The 27,522-nt window shown below is 25.3% G+C and overlaps 1 protein-coding gene across 1 annotated transcript; it reads left to right on the top strand.

Moving 5' to 3' along the window:
* Positions 1-2,199: 2,199 nt before the first annotated feature.
* On the top strand, positions 2,200-10,882 carry LOC127266003 (probable leucine-rich repeat receptor-like serine/threonine-protein kinase At3g14840). Its single transcript, XM_051296066.1, has 24 exons — positions 2,200-2,414; positions 2,564-2,738; positions 4,599-4,670; positions 4,758-4,826; positions 4,920-4,991; positions 5,118-5,189; positions 5,278-5,349; positions 5,450-5,521; positions 5,610-5,681; positions 5,806-5,880; positions 5,964-6,032; positions 6,172-6,243; positions 6,317-6,382; positions 6,530-6,592; positions 6,675-6,707; positions 6,807-6,853; positions 8,009-8,388; positions 8,475-8,670; positions 8,938-9,102; positions 9,237-9,355; positions 9,460-9,670; positions 9,759-9,996; positions 10,071-10,221; positions 10,313-10,882. The coding sequence occupies exons 1-24, from the start codon at positions 2,324-2,326 to the stop codon at positions 10,676-10,678; spliced, it is 3,018 nt and encodes a 1,005-aa protein (XP_051152023.1). The 5' UTR covers positions 2,200-2,323; the 3' UTR covers positions 10,679-10,882.
* Positions 10,883-27,522: the final 16,640 nt, after the last annotated feature.

The raw sequence follows: 27,522 nt of genomic DNA, 5'->3' as shown, positions 1-27,522 counted from the left end.
TTAATATTTAGGAAAAAAAAAATCAGTTATTGCAATCGACAGCATATTACACCAAAAACAATTGAATATATTTTTTTAATGAGAAACGTCTTAAATGAATAATAAAAATTTTAAAATTTTAGAAAATTTTGATAATGTAATATTTATAAGAAAAAAATACAATTGATTTAGCTTTTTTTTTAAAAAAAATAAAAAATTACTATTGATGAATATTGTGCCAAATTTTTTTAAAATAAACAAAGGATTTTCCGGTTTGTTTGGTTAAGTTTCAAATGAATTTGTTTACTATCTTTAATATGTCCAGTTCCAAAGGAATAAATTATTTTTTTCACATTATATTAAAATATTATTTAAATTAATTTTTATAAAATTTAAATTATACCAAACAAATTAAACTTTTTTATAGTTTTGAATTTTGCTTTCACAAATGATTTGAATATAATATTTTATAGGAAAAAATATATTTTTACAAGGAATTATAAAATGTGTTCGTTTTTTTTTTTAATTTAATTTTTTTTTTTGTTTCGGTTACCATATATATATGACACTAAAAGCATAAGTAACGATACTTACTAATACAATATACAATACATATTCACATCTTATAATAACATAATATGTAATATAATATAATATATTATTGATTTTTAATATAAAAAAGCATATTTATACAATATAAAATAAATATATAAACAACACGGCACATATTTTTCTTTTATATAAAATAACAGTGTATTCTGTTATACATAATCGCGTGCTTTCTGTCTTGTAGTTAGAGTGTTGACACTAGTCGTCGCTTTTGAGTTTTTTTTTTTTTTTTTTTTCTAAAATACTCTATATGTCCTTAAATAATTACCGTGTTTGGACAGTGATACGATTTTTAAAGTAATGGAGTTTAATAAATTAATAATAGTATATTATTGTATTATTTCATTATTTTTTTTATGTGAATGTAATATGATTTAAAATTTTAAAATATATATTTAAATATTTTAAACACTATATTTTAATATATACTCCATCATTCCCTTATTTAAGTATTTATTTGCTTTATGTACGGAATTTAGTGTATGTAGTAGGAAAAAATATAAATGACTAAAATAATCTTATTAGTATTATGTGATATAAAAGTAATGACATTTGTGTAATATATTATAAGTTACAAGGTATTTGTAATATTATGTAGATAGTCCAGTTATAAAAACAAAATTAAATTGATATTTTGTTATGGGATGAACTAAAATGAAAAAAATGAATAATTTGTTATGGGAGAGAGAATATATAATGTGAATATTATTTGTAGTGAATAAAATTTAATATTATATAAATAAATAGAAAATTTTAAATATAAATAAAAATAAAGGATGTTGAATGAATCCAATGTATAAAATATTAAAAATTTAATTTAATTAATTAATTTATATTTGTTAAATATATTTAAAATTAATAAATTTATAAAAATATGAACTTATTAACTTGTTTATATCATAAAATAAAAAATATGTCAACTGTTATATAGAATCGAATGGAGCAGTTGTTTAAATATAATGGAGTAGTAATTTATAAATATTATATATTTATAAATTTTAACTCCCCCCGTCCTATATATTTTGGTTGTGTTACGGTGGATACGAGAATTTAAATAAAGTATAATTAATAGGTAATTAAAAAGTGTATCAGTAAAAATAATTATATATTAAGATTAAGATAAGTAAATAGTTTAATTAAGATAAAAAAAATTATAAAATTTAAAACTTAAAAGGCGATTAAAATGGATAATCATATTTTCAAAAAATGAAAAGACAAATTATGCGGAACGGACGAAAATAGAAAATATGGACAAATTATGCGGGATGGGGAAATACATGATAAAATTTTTTTGTTTAAAATCTAAAAATCTATAGAAATTAATTCTTTTTTATTTTCATCTAAATTTATTATTTTCTTAAATAAGAAAATATTTCATTTTGTATTTAAAAAGTAAATCTTTTAATTTTTATTTATTTTTCTTAAAATATACTATAAAATAACAAGTTGAAATTAAATTTAAGTACAGAAAACTACATCCTGGTCAGAACAGCGACATCAGTTCCCCCACACACATTATTAAAAAGCGCGTTTCCAATTTACAGACAGCGATTTCTTGTTGCATTAATTTTCCTTACAATAATTAATTAATTCCACTTATCTCCGTTACATACAGTCTCTCTTCACATTGAATTTTCGCATTTCTCTCCTCCTCTGCAAAAGAGTCTTCGTCTTACTTTGTCTCTTCCTCAAAAAATTCTCTCACAAAATTAAACATCATCGTCTCCGACCGCGCATGATCATGCTGCTGAAGTTGCCGCCGAGGTTTCTGGTCTTCTTCTTACTCATTTGCGCACCAACGACCGCCGTTCTGCCTCAAAACGAAGGTATACGTACGTATAATGTATGCCTGAATAATATTTAGTTTAATAAATTAATTAAGACATGTTGGTTGGAGCTTGGAGGTAGCTAGTAGCTAGGTTAATTGTCTGAATATGGAGTATATATTAGTAATGGAATAGATAAATGGATGCAGTGGAAGCGTTGAGGGCAGTGGGGAGAACAGTGGGGAAGATGGATTGGGATTTTGATGTGGATCCATGTAGCGGGTTATCGGGTTGGACCGACCCGTTTGGGACCAAGGAAAATATGACTGCAGTGACGTGTAACTGCACCTTCGCCAACAACACTATTTGCCATGTGGTCAGCATGTCAGTTCACCCTTCTTCATTTTATTTATTTATTTTTTCATATTTCTTTTGATTATTTTTAATTTTTACGGTTTGAACCTCGTTTTTTTTTTTTTTTTTTTTTTTTTTTAAGTATAAATGTTTTTTTTTTTTTTTTACTGATGAAATATCAAAGAAATTATTTAAATAAAATTAAAATTTTCAAATTCAATTTAAATTGGAATTTTTTTTTAAAAAAAAAAACCAAATAACACGCTGTACTTTGGTTTGTTTATCATACATATATAATATGATATGTTTGTAAGGAATCGTATTAAATGAATACTAAGATTTTGGTTTTGAAAACATAACCAAACACTTGTCCAATAGTTTTTTTTTAAACATGATTTTCAATATATAATATACATTTTTTTTATATTACCATATAATTTTTCATATCTTAAAAAAATATATATATTTTAAATTAAAACACTTTATCAAATACTCCATCCCTCCTTCGGACGTGTGCTTATTTAACGGACATAAATTTTAAAAAAAATATATAAAAATAATTTTTTTTATATAAAAAAAATAAATAGTATTTTTTACTTAAAAAATGAAAAAATAATAATTTTAAATGACAATAAAAAAAAAAGATTTGAACAAAAGAGAGTACTTATTTTTTCTAAATAAATAAAATTAAATATTTAATTTTTTATTATTACTTTTTTTCAAAACTAAAAGAAATTCTCTTGCACTATGTTTTAAATATTAAATAAAAGTAGTAGATCCTCTGATGCTGCGAGGGTTGAACTTATGAAGTAAATATGATTTACCTAATGTGACTGTAGCAGCGGCCGGTTTATACTACTCCCTCCGTTTCAAAAGATTTGTCTTGTTTTTTCATTTTTATCTATTTCAAAACAATTGTCTTGTTTCTTTATTTAGTAGTCGTGGTCCCCACTTTATAACAAAATTATTTATACTTTTCCATACTATCCCTAATTATTACTCTAACATATTCTTTAAAATACTTAAAAAAATAAAGGCATTTTAGTCATTTACATTATACTTTACTTCGGTCCATTTAAAAAATTTATATATTTTTATTTTGAATTGTCCAATTATAAAGTAATAATTTTAAAAAACTTTCATTTTTTTTTTTTATAAATATTCATATTTTACCATCACATTATTACTTTTATACTAAAAAATAAGAATAAAATTATGCGCTATGTTACTTTTAAAATAGAAGAAAAAATATTATATAAACCACGACCAAAAAATAAATGTATATTTTTAGTTGAATTGAGGAAATATTAATTTTTATGAAAATATATATTTATATATTTATGTAAATATATGTATATATTATATTTTTTATAATAATAATCATATCAATTTTTTTTTTAAAAAAACAATGAAGGAACACACCATACATGCACGAAAATGTTCGTATATTTATGTTCATGGAGACATAAAACAATATATTCCAATAAATACCTATTTCGATTTGACATGTCTAAAACAATACATTTTTAATATTTTAATCAAAATATTACTTTTAATATAGTATATTTATATTATAACATGTATATTTTTTTTATTTTACTTTTTAATATTTTTGAATTCCAAAATATCAAAGCAAAAAATACATTTTTATTATTTTTTTTTAATATAAACATGCGGACTATGAATTTGAGAATATGAATTTATTTGTTTTTTAAAATTTTAGAGTATGTTTATTTGGATCTTATTTTTATTTTTAATTTAACTTATGGAGTTTATTTATTTATAAAAAAACATCTAAAACTTTGCATATTTTATGAAAGGAGTAAAGTGTTATTTTTCTACATTATAGGGACGTATTATTTAATTGATATAGTTTTGAGTGATCTGCAGACAACTGAAAGCACAAAATCTGAATGGATCAGTCCCTAAAGAGATAATCGGGCTTCCATTCATCGAAGAAATGTAAGAATCTTCGTAAGCAAACCCTAATTCCCAATTAATTTCAGCTGGATCGATCTTAATTCTCTACTTTTCGATCGCATTTCACAGCGAACTCTCTCGGAACTATCTCAGCGGCACAATCCCTAAAGAATGGGGTACCCTGAAGCTTCGAAACATGTACGCTGTTTTCCTTTGGGTTATTGATGAAAATCGGGGATTTTGGATTATTGATGTGGGTATTGATGGACAAAAATGGTGTTTTTAATGCAGTTCTCTTCTCGGAAACCGAGTGACGGGATCGATACCGAAGGAACTTGGCAATATCAGCACACTTGGCAATCTGTAAAGTTTCTCCTCTTCTTTCGAATGCCCTGCGCCTGTTTTGATCGTTGTTCTTGTTGATTAGTAGTTAGGTGATGGATATCTTGTTTAGGGAGCTTTTGTTTATCGGTGAATTGTGTTTTGAAGGACCCTGGAGTACAATCAGTTGTCTGGCCCACTTCCTACAGAGCTCGGGGATTTGTTATCTATAACAAAATTGTAAGTCTTAATTTTGGTTGATTAGATTCTTTGAACAAGTTTGCTTTGAAGCTAAATTTGGTTTATTCTCTGATGTTGTTATGTGAAGTTCAATTTTGTCGAATAATTTTACGGGGGAGTTACCGCCTGAATTGGGAAAGTTGACCACATTGAAAGACTTGTAAGATTTTTCTTATTGATTCTTTCTCTTCGCTTTGGTTTTTTCTTTTACTTATTTTTATAGGATTGTGATTAATTGTGAAATTGTAAAATTAATGCAGTCGTATTGGGGACAACAACTTCACAGGGCGTATACCCGATTTTATTCAGAACTGGAAAAATATTACGAGACTGTAAGAGTTTTAGTATCCTTCATTTGTTGTTTGGATCTTGATGTTGTTTAGCTTTCATCAATGCTGAAAATGGAAGTATTCATGACAGGGTGATTCAGGCTAGTGGTCTTTCTGGACCTATCCCCCCTGGCATTGCTGATCTGACCAAATTAACTGACTTGTGAGTGCTAGTGATTGATTATGTATTGTGTAAGCTTGTAAAAATTATGACAATATATATATATATATATATATTTGTGTATGGATGAGAGAAAATATGATGTCTTGTGATTCTTAACGTGCAGGAGGATCAGTGACTTGAGTGGGAATGATACAACTACATTTCCAGATCTTAGTAACATTTCAGAGCTTAAGACACTGTGAGTAGAATGTTGGTTCTTTTCCCTATAAAAAAAAAATGTAATTGCATCTTTGTATGATTTCGTTTCATTTTGATTTGCAGAATATTGAGGAGTTGCAATATTGTAGGGACATTGCCAAAGAATCTTGGTGCAATGAAACCAACAGTTTTGTTAGTATCATTTTATTTTGCTTAATATAAGAAGCCTTTATAGTTTATATATGTAAACTTAATATTGTTATTTTTAAACCTAGAAGAATAAAATTTTCGTTCTTTAATTAGTAACCATTCTGTACTCTTTTTTTTGCAGAGACTTGAGTTTCAACAAGTTAAGTGGACCCATTCCCGATAGTTATGGTGGTTTGTTCCGAACAAAATACATGTAAGAGGTTTCGGTAATTCGCTTCCAGGATAATAGCATTCCCATATATTCTTAATTCGTATATTCATTTCAGATATCTAACGGGAAACTCCCTAAGTGGACCCGTGCCATCTTGGATGATTTCACAAGGAAAAAATATGTATGCTCCTTCATCCCCTATAGAATTTCCCTTATTTACTACCTTACACTATTTTTTTTCTTTAGAACTACAGTACCTATTCAGAATAGATTAAAATTTTATTTCCGAGATGAGTAATATAGCTTAAATTTATTCAATTTCCTGCAGTGATCTATCATACAACAATCTAACATCTGAAGGTTTGAGTCAAATCTGTCAGCCTCGTGAGTCGTGAGTTTACTAACTCATCCTTTCAATCTTTTTATCTTTCAATTTCGCAACTAAGTAAAAAAATTCGCCAACTATTTTTCAGAAACCTGTTTGCAAGTTCTGAAGGACATAACTCGTGAGTTTCTACCTTCGGTTAAATTACAAAACCCACTTTAAAACTCATCTATCAATATCTCTTGAATTTGATCCCTTTCAATGATCATATTGGGTGCAGTGGCATTGTCTCTTGCTTAAGGGAAGTTGCCACCACTTGTGAGAGAAGTAAGTATTATGTGCTTTACAATATATACTTTGACAGTTTACTTGTCTTGGTTAGGTTTATGCATCTATAGCTTTTTAGTTTTGTCGAATTCATAATGTTTCAAAGGGCAAAAAGCATTTACTCGTAGCTTATAGATTTTCACTTTGCTACCTTTTTCCATTTTTTGGTGCAACAACATTTTGCAAGCAAATTTTTAAAAATCTGAATGTTAAATCCTCTGTCCAAAATTGAGAGCATATGAATCAATAATATTCTGTTTGAGGCCGGGGAAGAAAGATATATTGGTCATTTTATGAGCTTTCATATTATTATGTCAACAGAGTCCCTAAAAACATCATAAATTTTACATGTTACTACCTGCTGCATTTTGTTAAATCAGTCAAAGCAAATTCCTTGAATTTATTATTGACACATTCTATGTACTGCTTTTTTGGCACATTATAAATTTATAATGTATATGTTATTTCAATATTTTGATGAATATAAAAATTGAGATATATTTATTATACAACATATTATATATAACTATGAAGCTATTTTATGAATATTAACATGATGTTATATTATAAATGTATATGACTTTTATATATTTGTTATATAGCATAAGTTCATGTTTATTATAAGATATATGTATATATAATAATACTATATATTTATTCTAAATACGTAAGCATTGTATAAAAATATATTCATTGTATATATATAATAACATTAATTTTAGTATAAATAGATGTTATATATATATATATTATATTAAAGTATGTAAGTTTGTATAATATATCTACAATAAAATTAACAAGATACTTTTGTGCAGTTGGCTAAAAACTATCATTTTCTGTGCATTAGACTGGTAGGTCAAGATTCGAATTAGGCTTTTAATTCTATTTACCAGATATATTGACTTATAAAATTCAATACTTTGGGAGGCCTGTTGACACAAAAATTGAAAAGATAATCAATTAATGCATTCTATCCTTCTTTCAAACATAATATTCTCAAATTTGTTCTGAGATATAGACGACTGAGGCATTAATGTTCTAATGGTGTTATGCTTGAGGGGGTTTGTGGTTTGTTGGCACACAAAAAAGAGGTATTGAAGTGGAATGTAGATGCTAAACTGGGGTTTATCGAGGATTCATTTCATGCTCTCTCAGATTTCACCTCTGTCTACATAAACTGTGGCGGAGGACAAGTGGCTGTGGATAAAGATACCACTTATGTGGATGACATGGAATCTGGCCGTGCTTCACAGTTCTACCAAGGTAAGCCAAATTGGGGATTTAGCAGCACTGGCCACTTCATGGATAATGATGACACTACAGACACATTCATCATGCGAACCAAAGACAGCGTTTCCGGGCAGAATCCCCAGCTTTACAAGGATGCGCGACAATCCCCGCTGTCTTTGACTTACTATTCATATTGTCTGATAAATGGGAACTACACAGTTAGCCTTTATTTTGCGGAGATCGTGTTTACTAATGACAGTACCTTCAGTAGCCTTGGAAGGCGTATATTCGATGTTTACATTCAGGTACTTCTTTAAGTCTTAAATAGTTTACAATTGCTGAAGATTCTGTCTAACATATTGTTGATGGTTCTTGAAATAAATGATCGTAGGGAAAGCTCGTGCTGAAGGATTTCAACATTGCTAATGAAGCAGGAGGAGTTAGAAAGGGAATCGTAAGAAATTTCACCGCAATTGTGGATGATAATACTTTGGACATCCGCTTCTATTGGGCTGGAAAAGGCACGACTGCTCTCCCTTCTAGAGGCGTATATGGTCCTCTGATTTCCGCCATATCTGTGAAATCCGGTATGCTTTCTTCCATGTTTGAGCTTCCTGTAGCTTTTGAAGCACACGCGAATGCTCTTTTCTCTATAGCCCTAACTCATTGAGGTTATGTTTATTAATACTTAGGATAACCTCGACTTTCGGCAATTCTTTGAAACAATGAAGTAGAACATTGCATACTCATTAAAAATCTTGTAGAACATTTTACACTTATTAAATCTTTTAGGGGAATAAAAAGTTGTGCCAAACATTTCATTTACAAAATTCTCCCTTCTCAAATTTTTTCAGATTTTCCACCACCACCGGAAATTGGTAGCAGCAGCGGCGGCGGCGGCGGCATATCTGCAGGTGCTGTAGTTGGTATTGTTGCAGCTGTCATTTTTGGTATCTTTCTCGTCCTAGCTATCCTTTGGTGGATGGGCTGTCTGAGACGCAAAGACACACTGCTCCGTGGTAATGGAGAGGGTTCATTTGCTATTATATTATATGCTGTTACGTTATTTCAATAGATTTTAAACAGAAATTGATGATGTTGAAATAAACCGATGATTTTTATAACAATCTTCTATCCGAAATTTTTTGTGCAGATCTCAAGGGTTTGGGCCTTCCCATGGGACCATTGTCCCTAAGGCAAATTAAAGCAGCCACGAACAATTTCGACCCTGCAAATAAAATCGGAGAAGGTGGTTTTGGTCCAGTATACAAGGTAATGTAAACTACAATACTAAATGAAGTTATAATTGCTTTGTTCTTCGCTTCATTCAATTTCCTGAGGTGTGTCTGATTCTGTCTCGACGCTTTTATTTGCAGGGCCATCTATCAGATAGTACCATCATTGCTGTGAAGCAGCTTTCTTCCAAATCAAAACAAGGAAACCGCGAGTTCTTGAATGAAATCGGAATGATTTCTGCTCTGCAACACCCCCATCTCGTCAAACTGTATGGATGTTGCATCGAGGGAAACCAGTTATTGCTGGTGTACGAGTACATGGAGAATAACAGTCTAGCTCGTGCGTTATTTGGTGAGTTCATTCATGTCTCAGGCATTGTGGAACAAATCTGGTGTTGCGTTTCACATCTTTACTTATAAATCGAGCTGAATTCTTGCAGGCCCGGAAGAACATCAGTTGCATTTGGATTGGCCGACGAGGCAGAAGATTGTCATCGGCATAGCAAGAGGCTTGGCTTATCTCCACGAAGAATCGAGACTCAAAATCGTCCATCGCGACATCAAGACTACAAATGTGCTTCTCGATAAAAATCTCGTTCCTAAAATTTCGGATTTCGGCCTCGCCAAGCTCGATGAAGAAGATAACACGCATATAAGCACCCGTGTCGCCGGAACCTAGTGAGTAGTTGAAATATCTTTACAGTCTAGTCTGACCAGCAATCGAAATGTTACGATCTTATTTTGTTTTGCAGCGGCTACATGGCGCCCGAATACGCGATGCGAGGTCATTTATCCGACAAGGCTGACGTGTACAGCTTCGGCGTCGTCCTTCTAGAAATCGTCAGCGGACGAAGCAACGCGAGCATCAAGCAGAAGGAGGCATCGTTCTATCTTCTCGACTGGGTAATTTCATCATTTCTCATTCATCGCCACCGTTTTTATCTCCGCGACTGCAACGGATCGTATTTTTTTTTTTTCGAATTTCCGGTCTTAGGCAAATTCGTTGAAAGCGAAGGGGGAATTGCTGGAACTAGTCGACCCGAGACTCGGGTCGAACTACAACAGGAAAGAAGCCATGGCGGCGATCAACTTGGCCCTCCTCTGCACCAATGCGGTGGCTGCCGAGAGGCCGAGCATGTCGACTGTGGTGAGCATGCTGGAGGGCAAGGAAGGTCTTTTCGAGTTCGAGCATGTCGACCAGATGAGCGAGGAGGATGCACCGATGATGAGGCGTGGCGGCGGCAGCGATGGGGAGAGCTTGTCGATGGATTTTCCGTGGACGGCATCGTCGGCATCCGCCGCCGGCGATCTGTATCCGATATCGGTTAATTCAGAGTACTGGGCGAAGAGGGATGCTTGAAACCTGCTGGAATACGTACGTATTTTTGACATTATTATTACCGTAAGAGCAGTATTTTGGAGCTCGGCTAATAGGTGTTGCTTCTTTACCTTGTAAAATAATTGTCTTATACTTAGTCCGTTCCAATTTAAGCGGGATTTTTGGTGTTTATACTCCATTTGTCCACGTAGTTTATTCCTATATTCTATTTTTGTTTGTTGCAAATTATTTATCTTTTTTATTGTTTAAAAAATTGGTTATATACTTTAATTATGTTTTATAATTTAAATTTTATAAATTTTAAAATTTTAATTAAACTATTTAGTTATTTTAATTTTAATTTTTAATTATTTTTATAATATAATAATTATTTTTATTAATACACTTCTTAAATATTTATTAATTATATTTTATTTTAAATTTTTGTATTAATAATAATATGTTCATATTATCTAGGACAGAAGGAGTAGGAGTAATACTCTATCCGTCCCGTTCAGACAATTTTTGGAGTTTTATACTAAATTAAAAAATAATAATATTTTATTAGTTGGTAAGAATTTGTTAGAGTATTTATTATTTTTGTCTTTTATTTATAAATTAATTGTATGTATATTATAATTTAAATAAAAATTAAAGATATTTTTGTATTAATATATAATTATTTTTTCTAAAATATGAAAAGTTATTTTAAAGTGAAACAAATAGAAATGATAAAAAAGGTATTTGAATTGGAACAAAAAGAATACTTGTGGGACGCATGTAGTTTCTAAGTTAACTATATTAAAGTACAAAATTATTTTATTACTTTTTATTACGAGGGATGACATTAGTATTTTTAAAATAAAAATTAATAATAGATATGTTTTAAAAAAATTAAGAATATATATTTAAAATTTTAAATATTATTTTATCAACAAAATATATTTATTATATGAATCTCGTTTTAAATATAATAGAAATTTATAAAATATAATAAATTAAAAAAACTATTTTTTTATTTATTATTAATATAAATTAATTTTATAAAAGAATAGAGTTTTAAATATTACTTCCGTCCAAAATTAAACTTCTCATTTATATTCAGTGTCATTGTTTTTAACATTAAAAATATATTTTATTTTTGTATAATTTTTTGTACATAGGTCATTATAAGACGCTAGTATTTTTTAGTTCCCTTAATTTATACTAAATTTTGATATAATAATCAATGTTCACATATCAATGAAAAAAAAATAAAAAATTTAGTTTTGAACAGGAAAGTATATGATAAAAATCATTGTTTATTAAAAAATAAAAATAAATAAATAGTTTTTTGAATCAATCTTATATTATACGATGTTAAGAAATTTAATTATATTTAATATAAATATTAGGGTCACGAAAATAATATCGATAAGGGAAAAGAAAACATCTAAACAAAGGCTACTGTAACAATTCTTATAAAAGAGACTAAAATAAAAAGTACTCCATCAGTCTTGTTTATCATTTTTTTGTCCTAAAATAATAGTTTTATTTCCATAAATTAACCATATCATCGTAAAATTACCTCTATTATTCATTTTTATTACATAATTTTCATTACTTTTTACACTAAGGACAAAAAAGTTTTTTATTCATACTTTTTACTTACTACTAATATAATATTAATATTTTTTTAAATCTTTTATTCAATCCAATTTTAATTATATTTATGGGATGGAGAGAGTATATTGACGGATAAATTAGTTAATGCACATTGTCAAAACACGTGGTGGCAGGTTCGCTGTTACGTCTTCATCCTACGGTTTAGGACAAATCTTAATGATAAATCATTATAATTAATTTAATAATTTTAGCATGACTTCATTAAAGTCCCTCTCAGAGTTATAATTTGGATTTCAGTTGCAGTCTTTTATTATTATTATTATTATTATTATTTATTTGTGGTTGGTTTGGTTGTGTTTGGAATTGATTTGAAATAAGACGTTAGATTGGAGTTTTTGTTTAAATAGTATTCATTTCGTCCCACTTAATTTGTTCTATATTTCTATTTTCATTCGTCTCACTGTCATTTTTTTTTAAAAAAAATATAATTATATATCTTAATTACATTTTAAAATTCATAATTTATATATATATATATATTTATTTTAATTAAACTATTTAGTCATTTTAATCTATAATGATTTTTATTAAATTATAATTATTTTCACTAATACACTTTTTAATTATTTACTAATTATACAATATCTAAAACTTAATGCCTAAGTTAAATATGACAATTTAGTTGGGACAGATGTAGTAATATTTTGATTTAATATTTTATAAAAAAAATAAAATATTTTTATTAAAAATTGTGTCTAATGAATAATGTTGATTTTTTATTTAAAATAAAAAAAAATCCAAAAATTCCTATTTATAATTATGCTACTCCCTCGGTTTCATAGCCGTTTCTGTCCATCCCGCATACCATGTCACTTTCTTTTTTTGGAAAATGATTACACACTTTAATCTCATTTTAAATTTTAATTTTTTTTAAAATTTTAATTAAACTAATTAGTTATATTAATCTTAATTTATAATTATTTATATTATAGAATAATTATTTTCACTGATATATTCTTAATTATCTACTAATTACACCTCTCCTAAAATACCGTGTCTACACTGCAGCAGACACGGTATCTGGGACGAAGGAAGTATTATTTTTTGTTGCGTTAAAATCTAAAAATTTTTATGTACTATAATATCATCACATACTCTCAAAATAACGTGGAAAATATAATATTTTATCCGTTCTGCAAGAAGATTGTTATTTAATTTTTTCGTTATTATAGTTAATATTAAAATATATTTTTATATTTAAATAATTTACTTAGACAAATATTATTATATATACGTGATAAGAGACTAATAAAAACTTTTTTTATTTTTTTTTTATTTTTTTATTTTTACTTTTTCTTGATTTGTATATAAGAATTGAAAAAAAAAAATGTTACAAAATTCTGCAACCCGTTTTAGGGGTCAAACTGCCTCTGCAACCTACAATTACTGCAGTTATACTGTAGGGCCCGGTCACCTTTAATTTTTTTTTTAATTTTAAAGTTTAATAAATACTCTCTCCGTCCTGAAAAGTTTGCATACAATATTCTCTTTATCCAAAATTGATATTTGTTTCGAAATAAAGACCTAAATTACTTAAATTTTATACAAATAAAAAATGTAAAAATCTTAAATAATTTTTTTGAATAAAATAAATAAATAAATAATTGATCAATCACTTATTTTTATAATTTTAATAAAAATCAGACAACAATTTGTCTCAAAAAACTATAAAACGAAGAATTAATAAATTATTTATTTATTTAATGAAAAAAATTATTTAAGATATTTTGCATTTTTTATTTGTATAAAACTTGCATAATTTAGATATTTATTTAAAATTAAATATCAGTTTTGAACAAGAAGAGTGTTTCGTACAAACTTTACATTAACACAATGAGATTTCACATAATAAATGAAACACAGGGTGTTTTGTACATTTTTATTAAAACACAAGGGAGTGTTATATAATTTAATTTGATATTTTTTAGAGAAAAAAATGAGATAAATAATGTATTTAAAATTCAATCACCAAGCACACTGTTTCTCATGAACTGTTGAATGATAAATTACCTATTTATGTATGTTTATTATTTTTTATTTTAAAATTTAATGGCACAAATATACTATGTTTATTACACACCCAAACAATTACATGTATTTTTGTATTGTCATTTTCATTCCTCAATCTCATTTGTCCAACTCAACTGCAGGAAAAATTATGCTTTCAATTACATAAAAAAAAAAAAAAAAAAAATACTATTTTCATCCGATTCTTTACATGTTGATCTTTGAATTTTAATTATTATATCAAAACATAGTACAAATTAAGAAAAAATTGCAAAAATACTTTTATCGGTGTCTTATAATACTAATACAAAGACATTTGTACAAAAAAAAATTATACAAATATAAGAATATTTTTAATGTTAAGTATAATAACGCAAAACGTACATGTGATCCTTAGAGGCGGACAGATGAAGTATAATATTATACAAATATTCAAACTGCTTTTTTTATACGACTAACTTTTTTATTCAATTGAGGTATATAAAGTGTATATATTTGAGTGTCTTTTCATGAGTATATATATATATATACATATTTTTCTAAGTTTATTATACTATAAAATAAATTTATATACTAACAAACTATATACTAGTTTATTATACTCTTTATCTCAAAAAGTAAATATTCATTTGTTTTTTACACGTAATTTTAAAAATATTAGTATTATATTATAATATAGTATAAATAAAGTAGAAATGACTTAAATAACCTTATTAGTATGTGTGATATAAATATGATGATATTTGTGCAATATATTGTAAGTTGTAAGAGTATTTGTAATGTTAGATAGATAGTATAGTTATTAAAATGGAAAAATGGATACTTTGTTATAGGACGGACTAAAATGAAAAAATGGATACTTTGTTATGAGACGGATGGAGTATAAATTAATGTACGAGATATTGTATCCTTATTTTCTTCTAATTTATTGATTTTTAATAATATATCAATCAACATTATCATTACTCTTATTATGATGCATTTATCACTAAAGAATTATTATCTCCGTCTCAACACAAAATATTATTTTCACCTTTTTTGTATGTTTCATTGAAAAATATATATTTCTTGTTTTGAAAAAAAATAATAATTATAAACTAATATCAAAATATTTTTTAATTTTTACATAAATTTTAAATACACAAAATACTCTGTGTTTTATTTATTGCGTTGAAATTCTTTTGTGTTAATATAAAATTTGTATAAAATACCCTTCTTATCCAAAATTGATATTTGATTCTAAATAGAGACCTAAATTACATAAATTTTATACAAATAAAAAACTTAAAATATCTTAAATAATTTTTTTAAATAAAATAAAATAAATAAATAATTAATTAATCCTTCATTTTTTGAGACACATGCTTTTGTTTGTCACTACTTGGAATATTTTCATTGACATTATTCATTAATGTCATAAATTCTACCCTAAACTTGCAATATATATATAGTTCATTGATCATTTTTATTAATATTTTCAACTTCTTACAAAAACTCGTGGAACATATATTTTTGTTATTGATATTTAATAAAAACTTTTAATTTAAGTTATATTATGATATGATTTTTGGAATATAAGTTTTTAAAATTTTGGGGAATAGTAAAAAATTATTTAACATATTTTTTGTCGAGGTGAAAAACATGTTTATTGTGATAAAGATTCTTGTTTTAAATTTTTCTTCCCGTGCTTTTTCTAATAAAATACACTATTAAAACATTAAATATATACTAAATTTATTTACGTTATAAAATCATATAACACAATTAAAAAATACTCTCTTCGTCTCAATACAATAGTTTTGTTTATCATTTTTGTTCATTCCAAAACAATAGTCTCATTTCCTTAAATACTCATATCACTATAAAATTATCTTTACTTTTTCATTATTATTACACAAATGTCACTACTTTTTATATTAATACACTCACAAGGGCAAAAATTATCTTTTATTCATATTTTTTATCGACTATTAATATAATATCAATATTTTTTAAATTTCGTATGCAATTCAAATAAGATCATAGTTTCGGAACGGAGCGAGTGCATTGAATCTTGGCTGGCGGCCTTAACCGGACAAAAGATCTTGGATATTGACGTTTGACCATAGATGCGTTGACTCAATAGATCCCTCCATTTATATAAATAAAATATTTTATATTAAATTAAATACATTCCACCTATGAAATGTGGGACAAAGTAGAAGCATTATTCATTCGAAAACATTTGACAATTATCGATTGGATAGTTGAAAAAAAATGTACAATTCTTTTAAGTATAAATCTATTACAATTACAATGTGTACCAATAAATCAAAATGAAAAATACATATATTTTAAAATGATGCTCGTTCCGTCCACACACAAAATAAACGTTTACTTTTTGTGCGTTGTTTAAAAAATAATAGTATTTTAATTATAGTGGGTAGTTAAAAATAGTGTAATGATATTTTTGCTCTTGTTTTTTAGTGTAAAAGTAATAATGTGATATAAAAGTAGAGGTATTTATGGAAAAAAAAAAGAGGCTAAATTGCACAAAATCCACCCATGGTTTCACGAAATTACACCAAATCCTCCATACTTCTAAAACTGCGTCAAACTCCCTCGTGGTTTTGTAAACTTTGAGTCTAACCCCCTCAGTGGTCTTTATTTAACGGTATTTGACCTAAATGCGCTCAAATTGCGAATAAATTTTAGAATCTCAATTTCTAAACCCCTAAACTTACAAATATATATTTTTTTTATATTTACCCTCAAAAAATAGTAAATATACTCAAAAATAGTTATTTTTATCAGGTTTTAAGAGTTTATTTTTACTTTTTTTAGACTAAATATATATAAAAAAATAAATATATTTGTAATTTTAGGGGTTTAGAAATTGAGATTCTAAAATTTATTTGCAGTTTGAGCGCATTTAGGTCAAATACCGTTAAATAAGGACCGCTAAGGGGATTAGACGCAAAGTTTATGAAACCACGAGGGAGTTTGATGCAGTTTTAGAAGTATGTGGGATTTGGTGCAATTTCATGAAATCACGGGTAGATTTTGTGCAATTTAGCCTGAAAAAAAATGAGGTATTTAATGAAATGTTTACTTTGTAATTGGACGTCCCAAAATAAATGAAGTTGTGATTTTTTTTTCTTTAAATAGTAATTTAATTTAATATTTTATAAGAGAAAATTATATTTATTTCCGTCTGAGTCATATATAATTATTTTATCATTTTAGTCTGTCCAACTCAATATATTAATTTCTTTTTTTAGTAAAAGTACATTTTACTTATTTTGTACTCTCTCCGTCAATTAATAAGTTATTAATAATTAAGTTATAATTTTATTTTATTATATTTTTGTATAAATAGAGTTGTTAGTATTTTAAATATTTTTAGAATTATATATCAATAAAATATATGTAATATAAATATCAGTTTGTAGATAATAAAATTTTATATATTACAAACAAATAAAAAAATATATTTAATTAATATAATTAACTTGAAACTAATTTTATAAAAAATGAAAAATTTTAAATATAGATAAATATATTTTTTTTATTGAGAAGATATACAGAAATAAATGAGTTTTGAAAATGACTTACGTGTCAGAAATAAGAAATTTAATTAAATTGATTTATAATTATTAAATATATTTAAAATAACTAAAGTTACTAAAAATAGAAAATGTAAGGGAAAAAATGTTATTTGTGGTGAATGGTGAAACAAATGGAGTAAATATTACAAACAATATCAATTAAGGCCGACAATAAACGGGTTCGGGTTCAAGTCAACTATAAACGGATTAAAAATATTTTGACCTGAACCTGACTCATTTAATTAAATGGGTATTGACTTTTTATTTTGAATATGACCTTTATAATATGTTTAAATCTAAATTTTTTAAATTTTAATTTAAAATAACCATTTTTACTAACAAATTTTTTTAATGTATAATAGTCAAATTAACAAACACTACACAGTAGTATACAACGTAAACATACCGTGAATTATTTTAAAATGTATTGGAAAAATAAAAAATCAATGCCTTTCCTTTGTTTAACCTTAATTTTATAAAATTTTAACCTAAATTTTATTTTTGAAATTTTTATTTTTATAAAACGGCTATGAATATTTGAATTGGATTAGTAAAGTTTTTAAAAATATATTTAAATTTAAAATCATATTATTTTCAAGTTAAAAATTTGAAATGAACTCTTACTCATTTAATTAAATAGGTTAAACGGATTTAACCCAATTATTAATTAGGTCAAAAATCTCAATCCAAACCTAATTATTTCGAGTCTGGTTGGATCGGATTAATTTTTGCTGGCCATAATACCAATTGTATTATTACCTATAAAAACATTAATATATTAAAATATATGTATAAAAAATAAATTGATACATATGACTCGAAGAAAATTAATATATTTTTATATTAAATTTTTTTTGATATTTGTTTTATATTGACCCTAAACCTAAATCAACGACTTATATAGTTTCAAATATATATTTCTTCCGTCCGCTTCTAAAAATCATATTTATATTTTGCATCATTGTACTTAATTAAAAATATTATTATATTTGTATAATTTTTTTTTTTTACAAATGTCCTTCTATTAGTATTATAAGACACTAATTGAAGTATTTTTGCAATTTTTGTTAATTTGTACTGCGTTTTGATATAATAATTAATATTTAAATATTAACGCGACAAAAAATAAATAAGATTCTTATATTCGAACGGATGTAATATTATTTATTCTCATAAATTTATATTATATTTTTTTCGATAAACAAACAAACAAACCCGTAGGAATTTTGAGATTTTAAACAGTAATAATTTCTATAAAATATCACATTTAAATAACTGAAAAATAAAAAATAAAAAATGACGAGTAAACTATGTGTGGATCAATGGGCGTGACTAAAGCGTGGTTTGGTAAGAAATCTAGAAACACGTCTTTAGAAAAAGGTAGAGAAAATATTCCCTATGGAAGTTTCCTACAATTACTTATTTAAATAGCTTATTAATTAATTCCATATTCGTACATACGTCGTTGTCATTGTTGTAAATTTCTGACTAATTTTATTCATCGGTCAATTTCTGTCTTTTTGGTCAGAGTTTAGTAACACATGGATTCTTTTTGTAATGGAACGGTGACATTTATTTATTTATATATTTTTTTTATAAATTATTTAATATTAATATTATATTGAATTGGAGTAAAAAAAAATAAAAATATTTTTATTTATATTGTGTAATATAAAAGTAATGATATTTGTGTAATATATTGTAATTTGAAAGAGTATTTATTATGTTAGGTACGCAGTACAATTATTAAATTATGAAATGGTAACCTTGTTTTGGGACAGACGAAAATAGAAAATGGTAACCTTTCAATGGGATAGAGGGAGTATTTAATTTTTTAAATATGTTATTCGTTTTAAAATATTACATACACTATTTAAGATAATAATATTTAATATTTAATAATTAATAATAATAAATTATAATATTATTTTTTATTTAATTAAATAATGTCGATAGTTTAAAATAAATTTAATATATATGATTAAAAGAAACTAGAATATGTATTTAAATATTTTAAAAATTATATTGCAATAAAAGTAATGTATATTGATATTATTTTGTAGCTAACAAAACGTTTTATTCCTCCGTCTCACTCGAGAGGGGTCTTTTAGGATTTTGTAGTAAATTAAAAAATAATAAATTTTATTAATTTGTGAAAATGTGTAAGAAGTTTTGATATTTTTGTCATTTGACTTTACATATAAAATAATTGTATATTTTTAATTTATGTACAAATTAAGGATATTTTGATATTAATGTATGACTATTTTTATTAAAATAGAAAGTGATACTTTGGAACGGGACAAAATGATATAAATGGTAATTTGAATTACGACGGATGAAATATAATATAAGTAAATAATAAAAAAAATATGTTTATTTAAGAATTTTGAGTAGATCTTGTTGGATAAATAATCTGGACTGGATGAAAATACGAAGAAATCGAATTCCGCAGGATATACACGATTTTGGATATACTTTGAGTCACATAGATTCGCTTTCCTTATATGATATTTCGACCCTATTAGCGCCCCAGGTTACACGAAATTCGGACGAGGATAAAACAAAGCAACACTCCAATTTTAGGCGAAAAATCGAGCAAGTAAAAAGTTGAGAGATTATTTGCATGTGCAGATTAAATTACAAAATCCTAAGAAAAAATAGATTTTATATCGTTGCCTGTCTGTCTCTGTTTTATTCTCTCTTCTCTATGTCCTATATCCAAAAGACAAAATCTTTTTATGAAAATATGCAACTTTAATTTCAAAACGAAAAGATTCAATTTATTCATTAAAGTTATCAATTCCAATTTAAATAAATTTGAATTTACAAAGGTTTTTTTCAGGAATTAAATAATTTAATTATTCATTTGAAAATAATAATTTTCAAACAATATGTACTATAATTTTCACTTTCATCATATTATTTCATACTTCGTTCAATATCGTATAGGCTTTCTCAAGCGCGCACCCCACGCGACCCTTCCCGAAGATAACTCGATACAACATTCTTTATTTTCGAATAAAGCCAATAACAACAAAATAACCAACAATCCTCCCCCATTTTGTCGTTATCCATGATTTATTCTCAAATTTATCAATATACACAACAAGCTAATACATAAATGAAAATATCATAACGATTGAATTTCATCTTAGTGCATTACACATTCCAAGCATCCGAGAATCTAGGTGTCCAAAGGATTGAATTTATCAACTCATACTGAATACATGAAGATAATATACACAAAAGCTCCATTTTCCCAACAATTTACACTTCACACTTTACAAGTCATGTGTCCCAATCCATTCAAGAACATATCGAAAGCCAAGTCCGTAGCATTTCTTTGAAGCGACAAAACTTCATGTTCGTATAGGTAATTCCTATAGTCTCGCCCCTGCACGACGATTTTTCAAAGAAATTATTAAGAGGCTAAACCTCAACCTAACTTTCTTGCAAGTCTGAACACACTTTTAGGGATGAATAAATCACGTGTGCTCCAATCCTCTAAACGTAAGCTTTCCACATTGAATTCAGCTCCTAGCATCACCAGGAGGGAATTGGGTGTCTCACACTAAGACAATTTAATGGACTTTAAGCATCCCAATAACATATTGTATGTCAGTTTCTTGGCCAATGAATGTCGGTGATTCCACATTCTACACAATTCGACATACAAAACTTCGGCTTCATGATAATTCAAACAGCGGTAACATTTTATGAATGATAAACGATAGCCTCACGCCTAACCGCGATTTGTCATCCTCATGAGCCATCAAAATATTATTCTCAACTTTGTGCACAAGTAATATTTCCAAGAATTATTATTGTGGACAAAATATTTGACGAACTCCACATTTAATTGAAGTCAAATTATATTTGACGATTCTTAAAGTGTACTCAAGTGATTATCGAATAATCACTAATGACCAATTCTCGTAAAAGAATTGCAAACCAACCCTTCGCAAATTAATTTATACAAAATTAATTTTAACGACACCAAAATTGTCATACCATATGTTTTGCAAACACATCAATTAATTTAATCAAATTAATTACATGATATTTTGGCAAAACAAAAATATGTTCAATTAGCATACATCTATATGTATAAAATTGAACCATTGGAATTTTAATTCCGTACTAAAAAGATTATTACATCATTTTGCCCGATATTATCAATAATTCTCGTGTTAATTTTAACTTCAGAATTATATCCACCTCCCCTGCATCCTTCATACATAAACTTGGGAAGAAATAAACCTTTTAATCATATTCCTTTCCACGGTGTTGTTTTTTCACAAACCGCCATAAAATTCTACGAAAAGATAATTGAATACAACGTCATTTCCCAATGCCGTTCTACTGCTTCCAATCTGCCCTGCCATTTGCTGCAGTTTGTTTTATTTTTATTTTTTTTTTATTTTTAATCGTTAGATGATCGATGATCAATTGCACTGTAGACAAGCCGAAATATATTGCTGGCTGTAAAATAATTGTCTGCATTCTTTTCGAGATGCAAATTTTTATTCTCTTAAATAAAAATTCTGAATCCACATCGATTCAGTTTTCAAAATTTAAAAATCAATTTTCTCAATTTGATCATTGGAAATAATATATTCCAATATCTTCAAATTTGGACTGCCTTCCAAATTTTATTTTCATATCCGCCAAAGTATCACATCCAAGATCTTTCGAAAATATCGTATAAGATTGTTGGAGAAATAATCTGAATTGAATGAAAATACGAAGAAATCGAATTCCGCAGGGTATATACGATATTGGATATACTTTGAGTCGCGTAGTTCGCTTTCCTTATACGATCTTTCGACCTTATTAACGCCCGGAGTTACACAAAATTCGTACGAGGATAAAACAAAATAACACTCGAATTTTAGGCAAAAATCGAGCAAATAAAAAGGTTGAGAGATTATTTGCATGTGCAGATTAAATTACATAATCCTAAGAAAGAAGAGACTATTATTTCACCCAAATTCTGTGACTTTCTATAGCTCGCTGTCTCATTCTATTTTCTCTCTATCCTATCTCCTCTCTCTCTAAAAATTACGTGAAGATAAGACATAAATAATATACTTGAAAGTATTTTTTATGAAAAAATTTGAATTTGAATTTTAAATCCAAAAGACACAATCATGAAAATATGCAACTTTAATTTAAAATTGAAAAGATTCAATTTATTCATTAAATTATCAATTCAAATTTAAGTAAATTTGAATTTACAAGGTTTTATGCAGGAATTAAATAATTTAATTCCTCATTTGAAAATAATAATTTTTCAACAATATGTACCATAATTTTTACCTTCATCATATTATTTCATACTTCGTTCAATATCATATAGGCTTTCTCGAGCGCGCACCCCACGCGACCCTTCCCGAAGATAGCTCAATACAACATTCTTTATCTTCGAATAAATTCAATAACAACAAAATAACCAACAGATCTTACATAACATACAATATCATATGTTATGTATTTAATTAAATTATATTTATATTTGTTACATATATTTTAATTTAGTGAGTTTTATTAAAAGTTAAAAAAAAAAGTCAATTATTATGAGACAAAAAAAAATAAAAAAAATATGTCAATTGTTGGGGAAGGAATAAAATTTTATTAAGTATTTATTTTATTATTTTTAAAATTATATGGTTTGTTTGTTTTATGATATTATTGGAAAGTAATTTTTTGATATAAAGTATAGAAAAATGTATAAGAAACATAAAAAATAATTAACGTGTATAATGTATTAATTTTTTAAAAATAACCGTGTGAAAAAAATTATAGAAAAAACAAACGGACCCATAATTTTGCAAAACTTCCATCGAATTTAGCGTGTCTTTGTTTGTGTTATGGACCCTTTGAAATCTTTTTTTTTTTTTATAATTAAATAAATACTTCTTCCCTCTCTAATATAATGATATTTTATTAGTTAATAATAATAAGTTATAATATTATTTTATTATTTTTTATATAATTAAAAAATTAAAATATATATTTAAATATTTTAAAAATTATTTGACAATAAAAAATATAACAATATGAATATCATTTTGTAAAAGATAATTTTATTTATAATACAACTAAATAGAAAATATATTATTTATTTATAATTAATATAAATTAATTTTATAAAAGAAGTGGAGTTATAAATGTAGATAAAATTATTTATATTTTTTAAGAGATAGATAAAAATAAAAGAGTTTTAAGTGAATTTTTATAATATGTATAATATTATATGCTATGTATGTAATTAAATTGATTTATATTTGTTAAATATATTTTAATTTAATAAATTTTATCTAAAATAAAAATATATCAATTATTATAATATAGATAAAAATAGAAACAATGTCAACTAATATGAGACGGATGAAATACTATATTATAAACATAAAATATTAATATCCTAATACAAAATTATAATTAAAATATAAGAAAATATATTCTAAATTTTATAATTGTAATGTGTTTATTTAAAGATTTTATCGTTTTTCTAATGTTTAATATTTTCAAAAAAAAATATTATTATTTTTTTAAAAAAAATATCTTATCAAATAATTATTTTATAAAAAAAATAATAAAAAAATAAATAACATAAATCAAAACAAACTCATGTACAACATAAAGTATATATTTTCAGAGAATCAACATTTGTATTGGTATGTTGTATTGAAAGTTGATTTCAATATTTTTATTATATAATAATATGTTTTTTATATAAAAATATAGGGTGTGTTCTTTATTAAGATTTACAATTCCTAAAAATATATATTTTTTTTAAAAACGTTAATATATTATACACATTTATTATTTTATACTATTAATTACGTAATTCTCTGTAACTCACGTAAAAAATATTTTTCTCAAATAATTTCACTAAGCAAACAATGATTTGTTTGGTTTGTGTTACAGAGTTTGATTTTTTTTTTTTTAATTTAAAGTTTAATTTAAAAAGTATTTTAATTAATATACTTCATATTTTATAAATAAACATATATTTTATTAAGAATCAATTTTATTATTCTTAATATATAATGTACTCAACAAAAATATAATAGTATTATAGTTTATAAAACATATAGAAAATAAAAATAAATATTTTAATAAAAGTATTACAATTCTCAGCAGAAAAAAAAAAAAAAAAAGGGCGCTTGTTTGGATGTTTATGTTTTGAATTTAAGTTTAAATTTTGAATAATAAAAATTTAAATTTAAATAATTATTTACTATGATATAAATAGATATAACATAATATTTTAAATATAATACTATATGATACGGAAAAAAGGAGTTTAATTTGGAATGCATTATTCCCAATTAATATTATAAAAAGAAAATACTATGTATCACATAAAATATATACAAATATATTATCAATTAAAAAATAAATAATTCAATATAAAATATTATTTTTATGTTATAGACACATTTTTTATACCTAACATAAAAATAATCTCAAATAAAAAAAAAAATACACTTTTGATATTTTAATCTGTGAAGTTTTTACCATCCTCAATTCAAGTAATAATTTTTATTTTTTATACTATACTAAATACTAGTATTATTTTCCCCGCCTTGCTTTAACGTGTGCATATTTATATATATTTTTTCGTTCCGCGTTAATATTTATATATATATATATATTAGTAATTATGAACTCTGCATGTTTTAAAATATTCATATTTTATCATCAAATAATTATATTTATATTAAAAAGTAAATAGAAAATAGTCTGTACTCTATTTTTAGTTACCTAACTACAAATATATATATTTTTTCTTTACTCTGAATAAAAATTAGTTGTATATTTTACACCAAAACAAATTAAGTAATTTTTATTTAAAATATTATATCGATATTTATTTATATCATATCAATAAATTTAAAATTTTATTATTTCAAAATTAATCTCAAACTCAAAATTTAAAATTTATATCGACACCATAAATATATTTCTTTATTATTACTATTAAGAATTTATTTGGATGGTTCTAATTGATGGTATGTGTCACAAATTGTTGACTCAATTAGCAAGAAATCTAAGGCAGCGTTGAAAATGTCCACTCAAATTTTGTTATTATTACTATACTATTATTTTCTATAGTAGTAAACACAATAATATATTAAAATAAGATATTTATTTAAATTTTTATTTAAATAGTATTTTATTAAAAATATATGAAGGTAAAACTATTTTATTTCTTTCCACTCACATTTTTTTATCTAAACACAAAAATACTAATTTTCATATCTTTCTTTCTATTTCATTTCCATATAAACTAAACATATCATTATAAGTTTAAAGCAAAATTGCACAAAAATTGTAATTTTATGAAATTGCGCAAAATTTACTTTTAAAATTGCATTAACTCATTTATGATTTCATGAGCCCTAATTCTTACTCCTTAATCGTTTTTATTTAACGATGTTTGACTTACATCCGCCCAAATTGCGAATGAATTTCATAATTCTTATTTATAAATTCATGAAATTATAAATATATTAATTTATTTTATATTTAGTGTAAAAGAATGCAAAAAATTATTGGAACAAGGTAAAAATAACTATTTGTGAATATATTTTTACTATTTCTTTAAGTTAAATATAAATATATATATATTTGTAATTTTAAAAATTTAGAACTAGAAGTTTTGAAGCTGTTAAAAGTATAATTTTCTGTGTATTTGGTTGAAAAAATTTTGAAGATTTTTTATTATTATTATTTATTATTTTTTTGTTCATATCTATTTTTATATTATCAAATTATTATAATATAAATTTTTTTATTATTTAAAATTTAAATTTTTACATAAATATTCTATTAATTTTTTGTAATTTTTTAATTTATTTATTATTTTTATATTATATATTATAAAATAAAAACAAAAAATTAAAAATTATAAGGGGTGGAGTGGGGGGAGAGGGGGGCTGGAGCCCCCTTGCCCCCGCATACAAGAACAACAAAGGATGTTAGACACAGAGTTTATGAAACAATTTTATAAAATTACGGGTGAATTTTCTATAATTTTACCCAATTTTAATTTTATTTTACCTTCCCTTTTATTTTTCCCCTTTTACTAAGCTTATGTTTGTTTTGTAAAATAATTTGAATTTTTATTTTTTATTTAGAATATAGTTTAATGAATAGCGCCTAATATTCATATTAACGAGCCATAAAGATTTTATAACAAACATTTTTACTTGTTTTTTTAATCAAAACGAATTTTGTTTAAATACCCTTACTAAAACAAATTAATTCTAAGAATCTTGAACCTGTTCCCTTATATTTTAAATAGTAAATAGACATACACACGCTAACTAACATATATTAAATTGAATCCATAAGTCAATAAATATATTTATACCGATCAACAACCCTGAATCAAAATTACATTTTAAAAAAAAAAAAAAATCCTCACATTTTAATACTTCCCTGTCATTTAATTATGTGCTCGTTTAATCGAACACAGATTTTAAAAAAATAAATAAAAATAAAATTTTTTTTATTTTTTTTTTAAAAAAATATATTTTTTTTTTACGAAAACAAAAACAAAAATAAATTTAAATGATAAAAAAAAAAAAAAAAAAAAAAAAAAAGAAAAAG

This window comes from Andrographis paniculata, unplaced genomic scaffold, assembly GCF_009805555.1.
Source record: "Andrographis paniculata isolate CXL003 unplaced genomic scaffold, ASM980555v1 Contig74END, whole genome shotgun sequence".
Classification (NCBI taxonomy): Eukaryota; Viridiplantae; Streptophyta; class Magnoliopsida; order Lamiales; family Acanthaceae; genus Andrographis; species Andrographis paniculata.
Note: the sequence above shows the minus strand (reverse complement) of the source record. Positions and strands in the feature narration are given on the sequence as shown.